Source organism: Lagenorhynchus albirostris, chromosome 9, assembly GCF_949774975.1.
Source record: "Lagenorhynchus albirostris chromosome 9, mLagAlb1.1, whole genome shotgun sequence".
Classification (NCBI taxonomy): Eukaryota; Metazoa; Chordata; class Mammalia; order Artiodactyla; family Delphinidae; genus Lagenorhynchus; species Lagenorhynchus albirostris.
In genome coordinates this window covers 1,639,470-1,646,530 of record NC_083103.1, presented here as the reverse complement: position 1 = coordinate 1,646,530, position 7,061 = coordinate 1,639,470, and the positions used below count along the sequence as shown (strand labels likewise).

Sequence of the window (7,061 nt, the reverse complement as noted above, 5' to 3'; positions counted from 1 at the left end):
TCGGCGCGTGCTGCTCCCCGGGGTCTCACGCGACCCAGGGATGGGTGCTCTGTGGCCTTAGACCTGCCCTACCCCCAAAGGCGAGCGTGGCAGGGGTCGCACCAGGGACCTGCGGACAGCAGCTTGGGGGTTGGTGCGCACACGGCACCCGCGTACTGCATCTTGGGGGGCGCACTGGACACCTGCTGGGAGCCGGGACCCACTGGGGACCTGCGGACTGTGCCCGGGGGGCGGGGTGTGGTCGCGCTCACGGCTTGGTCTTTGCAGGCTGTGTGCGCCAGGGGTTGGACGAAGCGTGGCGGGAGGGCGAGGCAAGGGAAGGAGGGCGTGAGAAAGGAGGCGGCGGCGGCGCGGAGGAGGGTTATCTATACATTTAAAAACGAGACGCCTGCGCCGCGCGGGGAAGACCTGGGGAGCGTCCGACAGCACGCGCAAGTCACGAGCGCCCCACGCTCCCCGGTGCGCACTGCCCGCCACCTCTCGGCCTCCTGCACCTCGTTGTCTCCGGACCCCAGACGACCTGGCACCACGTACCCTGGGTAGTCGTTTGGCAGCACGGTGCCAGATCGTCGCTGAGGCTTGACCGTCGTTCCTCCGCCCTCGGTTCCTCGCCCCACACCTTCCTGCGGCGCGCAGGGACTCGGGGGAGGCGCGGGGCGAGTGGATGCGGGCGCGATGGACAGCGGCGCGCTGCCCCGGCCCGCGCCCCCTGCGCCTGGTGTCTCGGGCTGCTGCGCCGCTCGGCGGCGACCGGAGTCTCCAGAGCTGCTGCGCTGCAGCCGGCGGCGGCGGCCAGGCGCGGTGGAGACCGGGAGTGGAGCGGCGGCCGTGGCGCGGCGCAACGAGCGGGAGCGCAACCGAGTGAAGCTGGTGAACTTAGGATTTCAGGCGCTGCGGCAGCACGTGCCTCAGGGCGGCGCCAGCAAGAAGCTGAGCAAGGTGGAGACGCTGCGCTCGGCGGTGGAGTACATTCGCGCGCTGCAGCGCCTGCTGGCCGAGCACGATGCCGTGCGCGCCGCGCTGGCCAGGGGGCTGCTGGCGCCAGCCGCGCGCCATCCACTGCCCCACGGGCCACCCGGGGCCGCCGCCGCCTCGCCCTCCTGCGCCTTGTCGTCCCCGGGCCGCGAGCACAGCTCGGAGCCCGGGTCCCCGCGCTCCGCCTACTCGTCGGACGACAGCACCTGTGAGGGCGCGCTGAGCCCCGCGGAGCGCGAGCTTCTCGATTTCTCCAGCTGGTTAGGGGGCTACTGAGCTCTCGTCCCAGCAAGGTAAGCGCCGAGAGGCGGGGAAGAGGGAGGGTCAGAGGCAGGGCTGCCGGGCGTGGTGGAGCAAACGGCCTCGCAGCTCGCGCCCCCGAGAGCCCGCGGAGCCCAGCCTCAGGCCCGGGCGATGGCCTGGATTTCGCTCACTCTTCATTTCCCCCAAACTTTTTCAAGCCTGTGCAAGACCAGCGTTTGTTTGTCCGGGATTGCAAAACTTCCCCTCGCTGCTCCGCCGCCGAAGTGGGAGTGGGGAGACGGAGGGGGGCGGCCCTCGGGCGGGTGAGGCCCCAAGGGCTTGCGGATCCGGGGCAGATTCGGGCGCTTGGAGGCGGAGTGACTTTGCATTGCAAATTGCGCGCCGGGCCGGGTGGCAGAAATGAGTCGGCGGGGTGCGGATCCCTGACTCACTGCGGATCCGAGCGCTCGCCCCGCCCCGCGCCCTGGCTGGGCCGTACTCCGAAACCGAGGCACCCACGGACCCGAGCTCCAAAATCCACTGAACAAACGAAACTGCCGGCTCCGCTTGTGGGAGGTGGGGGCGGGGCAGGGCCGGGCTGGGCGGGGTCTCCCGGGCCGGACCCCGCACTAACGCGCGTGCCTATTCCCTCTTCCCTCCTAGCGGCCGCGAGCGGGCTCACCACTTGGGAGCCAGCGCGTTGGAATGGATCACGTTTCCGTCCCCGCCGTTCTCGCGGGCCAAGCCACCACCGAGCCGGGGATCCCGCCGACCCTCCCCGGCCGTCCAGCCTGACCAAGGGCTAGTGTAGAAGCGGCCCAGCCTGACATCAACCGGGCGGCAGCTTCCTCGGACCCCAGCCACCCTGTCCCCGGAGGCCTTCCACTGGAACGGGTCTGCGGCACCAAGACTTGGAGGTTTGAAGGGGAGAGGATTTTATGCCGACACAGATGTCTATTTTTTACGCATGAACTTGAACTGCCCAGGGACACTGACAGTATGAACACTTCTTTTTGTGCAAAGAATCCTTAGATTTGGAACCCAATAAAGATTGTCTACTCCCGCCCACTCCCTCTTCCTGGAATTTTTGAACCTGGCCAAGATCTGAACATGCTGCAGCCCTTGAGGGGCAGGGTCCCTGGCGGGTGTCCCCTTGCAGCGCTGCCAGTTGGGGAGAGACCTGTGTCAGAAAACCTGTTTTAGGGAGGGTGGATCTTATAAATAAATCGGTGCTGTGTATCCGTGGTGTTGGGGGTGCCCACTCCATATCCCGAGGCCCCCCATTTCCCAGGTGAGGGCCCGGTATGGGTGGGAGGTTGGCGGCTTAGACCCTGTACCCAGCAGGCCCCACCTCTGTGGTCGCACCTCCTTGGACTCCGCTCCCTCCTCTGTAGGGTGGGCGGGCGGAGAGAAGTGAGGTCTGGGAGTCCAACCTGGTCGCCACCGTGCCAAAGCAATTCACAGGTGCCGTGTGGAGCTGGGAGCTCCTGGCAGGTGGCAGCAGGCTGGCGGGTGGTCCAGGCAGGGCTACTTCACAGCTCGGAAGCTGAGGTCCGCACGCTGCTGACTGGCTCGGGGATCTAGGGCAAGTGCCCAGTGTAGGGCTGGGCCTGAGGGGGTCTGACCCAGGCCACCCTCTGTCTCGGGGTCCAGGCTGCTGGGTTCAGATCTCCGCTGCCTACCACCAGCTGGGTGACCCCAGGCAAGTTGCTCAACCTGCAAATGGGGGTGACCTACAGTTGCGGGAGGACTTAAGGAGAGGTGTCCGGCAGCGTCCAGCATCCCGTACTCGGCCCTCAGCTGCTGCGCCCGTGGCTTCCAGGCCACTTGTGCCCTGCAGGCTGCAGAGGCCTAGGCCTCTCTGCCTGCCCGTCTGTGGGCGGGGGCTGTGAGGGCCTCCCTTGAGGGCAACGAGGAGGGCCCCCAGGCTCCTGAGCCCAGAGGGCCCGCAGGGGATTACTCAGCTCTACCTTTGACCAGGGCCTCGGCAGCTTTGAAGCCTCGCTGTGCCCAGAGCTCTCTTTTATTGCAAGGATGGGTGTGAGGCTGACAGGGATCCCCTGTGCTGCTTTAGGATGCTGAAAGCGCCCCTTCCTCCGGCAGGGAGTGGTTGGGTCAAAGCCGTTGGAACCCTGGGAGGTGGGGCGCCGGGTGCTGGCAGAGCAGATGGCTCCTGGGTAACCATGGCGACAGGGCTGGTGGGTCCGATGAGGCTCAGACTCGGTGGGGGTCAGCAGAGCAGCTGTGCCTGGGGGCTGCAGGGCCGAGCGACCCAGCCTCATGCAAGGGACAGAAGGAGGCATGTGACATGGCCACCCAGCAAGCACCACCCCTCAGCCTTCTCCCGGGGATCCACACCACAGTCAGTGACCTCACTGAACCACTGGCTCTGGGCTCTCCTGGGACTCCTTACCTTGACCCCAGGCAAAGGCCTGCAGCCCCCAGGACACAGAGTGGCACCAGGTGGGCAGGGTGGGACCACGCCTGGGTGTGGGAGGGGCGGGCGGAGGGGAGCTGGGGCCGGCGATGAAGCTCTGCGAAGGATAAGAGGTGCCGTTTTTGTGTTCTTGTTTTTTATTATGGAAAATTCCAAGCACATGCAGAAGTTCCAGAACTCTTATCGGACATCTTCTCTGTACCAGGCACTGAGGATGCACCAGTGCCCTCATGGGGCCTGCGTTCTAGCAGGGCGTACAGGCTCTAACCCACAGTGGCGCTGTCGAATCAGACGTGTGGTCCTGTCGACGATGGACGTGCCGGACCCTGGAGAAGCCTCTGAGAAGCCCCCATCACCAGCACCAAAAACTGTTAACACCAGGCCTCTCCCAGCCATCCACCCCACCGCTCCCACCCCCACGTGGTTCTGACGCAGATCCCAGGCATCACGTGGTTTCACCTGCAGATTCACCATGTGAGCCTCCAAGGGGAAACCCAATACCACGGTCCCACCCAGAATGAACAACAGCCCTTTCATTTCGGTGAACACCCAGCGGTGGCCCAGCCCTCTGATTGCCTCCGTTTTTCACAGTTGTTTTACAGAATGAGAATCTGGTGCAGATCCGCACCGGAATTGAAGACTTGTGAGCGTCCCTCCCCCAGTCCCCTTACTGAGGAGACGAGGTCATCCGCGTTACGGGTGTTGCTGACAGCACCACCCTAGTTGTTCATATTATTGAGTGTCTGTCCCTGTATTTTCTGTAATTGGAAGCGGGTGGGTTGGAAGCAGATGCGTGATCAGATTCCGGTTTGGTTTTTGGTTCCTGCACTTCAGAGGCGGTGCCGTGTCCCTCACACTGCATCGCATGAGGACGCACATATGGTGACTGGATCACAGGGTCTGAGCGGGTTCAGTTTTGAGAGAAGAAAGGGCTGTGTTTGATCAGGCGGGATGACAGGTGTGTCACCCGGGCACACCGGCCTGCCTGCTCACTCTAGTTAGAAATTGCCCCCGCTCCGCCACCAGCTGTCAGTTACTGGGTACCATTCACTGCGCCATTTTACATAATTGGAAAGGGCAGCTCTGAAAGATTAGGTGCCTGAGGTCACAGAGCTTGAAGGTGATGGGGCTTGGGATTGCAACCTGGGATGGCTTCATTCCTAAATCCTTGCAGTGGTCCCCTTCCAGGAGGGTGGGGCTGCCTGGGGCTGTCCGGGGGAGGACACCTTAGCAGTTCCATGTTCTAGGTCAGCACATCTGCACGGATCCCCACCTGGCCAGGTGGTCAGCCAGCCATCGGCTCTGCAGTGGGGTCAGCAGGGATCTCCTGGGAGCCTGTGGTCCAGCCTTGCCCCCATCTGGAGGTTGGAAGCCAACTGCAGACAGAAGGTGACCAGGGGCTGAGCGGTGCAGTTGGGTCGGGGACCCCAGCTGTGGCGCGAGGGGAATGGTGCTTCAGCCTTGGGGTAAAGCTGGGTGGGACCAGGGGAATCTTTACAACAGCTCTGAATCAGGCAGGGCTGGGGTGGATGCGCGGTGGCGTAGCACAGCCTGGGTGACCACAGCCCCGGGGGGCCCTCTGGGGGTGCTTTGCTACTGGGGGTCCACACGTTGTCTTGTCTATTCATGACAGCAGGCGCCCCAAGGAACCCTGCTTTGTAGTCCCGGGAGTGTCTCTGTGGCTGAAACTCACCCACTCAGAGAATGATGTGTCCCCGGTGGCCACCCACATGGGGGACCTGCTGACACAGGACCACCCTCTTGGAGGCTGGGGCCCAGCACGGGTCCCTGCGTCCAGGCCCGCCTTATCTGGTCTGCTGGGGTCCCACACCCACTCATTCTGAAACCTTCATCGGACTCCTCTGTATTCCAGGTGCATCAGCGCCCGAGGGAAACCCTGCCTTCAAGGAGCTTGTGTTCTAGGGGGGGACACAGGTACCGTCTGGCCCTTGGTAGACACACTGGTTCTGGGCGGGGTGGGGGGGTCGGGAAACAATAGGGGTCCTGGGGTGTTGTCCAGGTCACTCAGCATCTCCGAGCCATGTCCCTGAAATAGAGGCTGCAGTGCTGGTCTGTCCTGTGTGCTGGAACCAGTGGGACGTGGGTCCCGAGAGGGGCAGTCAAAACCTCAGTGGTTCCTGCCTGTTCCAGGGCAGCCTCACTGCCTCTGGGACGCACCCATAGCCCCCACTGGGAAGATGACGTCTATCTGTTCCTTCTGGCTTTGGTTTTGGTGGCGGGTGGCGGGTGGTGGTGGGCGGGGCTTGCAGCTAGCCTGTAAGTCTGCCTCTGAAGCCTCCCTGGCACTTGGAAGCAAATGAATCGACTTGCCAGCTCCTCCCCGCCCAGGGCCCGTTTCCGCATCTGCGCAGCCACCTGCGGGGCCAGATGACGGCCAGGCAGCCTTGTTCAAAATTGGGAAAAGGTGATGTTACAGGTGCTGAGATAGACAGCCTTTTCCTTTTTTCCATGGTCTATCTCTTGACTTATGGTGTTTTAAACTTGCTATCTAATGCCGTTCTAAGTAAAGAAAAATTAACAGTTTAAGTTATGAGCATGAATTTTTATACTGTGCGATGCCAATCTTAAATGCAGAGATAAGAGTGTTAACTGCTATGACGCAGAATCACCGAAATGACGCCATTCGTATTTTGCAATTTGCACTTGTACGTTATTTTATTTACGTTATTGGAATAGTCAAGACGCCACACAAAACTAGCACCAATTATTTTATTTTATTTCTCTTTATTTTATTATTAATTTTTGTCACCGCTGTTTTTATTTCCCTCCTTGGGATGCGCGTTCTGCCTGCACCCGCTCCCTTCAGCTTGTGTCTGAGGAAGAGCTGAAAGGAAGGAACTGTGGACTCACCCATCTCCCCTTTTCCTTCTGTGGTTATTTTCCCCGTAAGTGGTGGCCGGTGCAGGAAGTCACTTGAGGAAGGAGGGACGATGGTTCCCGTGGGCGTGCACGTGGTACGTCTTTCTGCGCTTCGAGCAGGTTCCGGTTGGAGTAAGAACATGGCCCTTGGGGCTGTGGGCGCCCCGACTGCTGGGTGGAGGATGCAACACACACGCCTCGGGTCTCCCTGGGCTCGCACGTTGCCGGTCCACGCGACCGCTGGTTCCTCCGAGAGGGCGGACGCGCAAGGGGTGCGCACGCGCAAGGGGTGCGCATCTCCTCTGTGCACGCGCCTCCCCGCTCTCGCGTTAACCTTCGCCGGCAAACACGGGGCCTGTGTGTCTACCGAGCTCCAACGGCTGGGAAGGCGGCCGTGGTGCAGCACCCCTCCCAAGCTGGGGTTGGGGGGCCACGTGGGGAGGCGGCCAGCACGAAGCGCATCACCAGACCCTGCTCCACGGAAAGGATCCCCGGAATGGGAGCGAGCCCGCCCCGCTCCACCACG

General features: G+C 62.3%; 1 protein-coding gene across 1 annotated transcript; it reads left to right on the top strand.

Annotated features, from left to right (window-relative positions):
• The first annotated feature begins 320 nt into the window (after positions 1 to 320).
• On the top strand, positions 321 to 2,286 carry ASCL2 (achaete-scute family bHLH transcription factor 2). The gene is made up of 2 exons (XM_060160923.1): positions 321 to 1,268; positions 1,882 to 2,286. The coding sequence occupies exon 1, from the start codon at positions 676 to 678 to the stop codon at positions 1,249 to 1,251; it is 576 nt and encodes a 191-aa protein (XP_060016906.1). The 5' UTR covers positions 321 to 675; the 3' UTR covers positions 1,252 to 1,268; positions 1,882 to 2,286.
• Positions 2,287 to 7,061: the final 4,775 nt, after the last annotated feature.

Bases quoted from the DNA above. Each gene is read 5' to 3' on its own strand.
- ASCL2 (XM_060160923.1), top strand. From the start codon at position 676: ATGGACAGCGGCGCGCTGCCCCGGCCCGCGCCCCCTGCGCCTGGTGTC.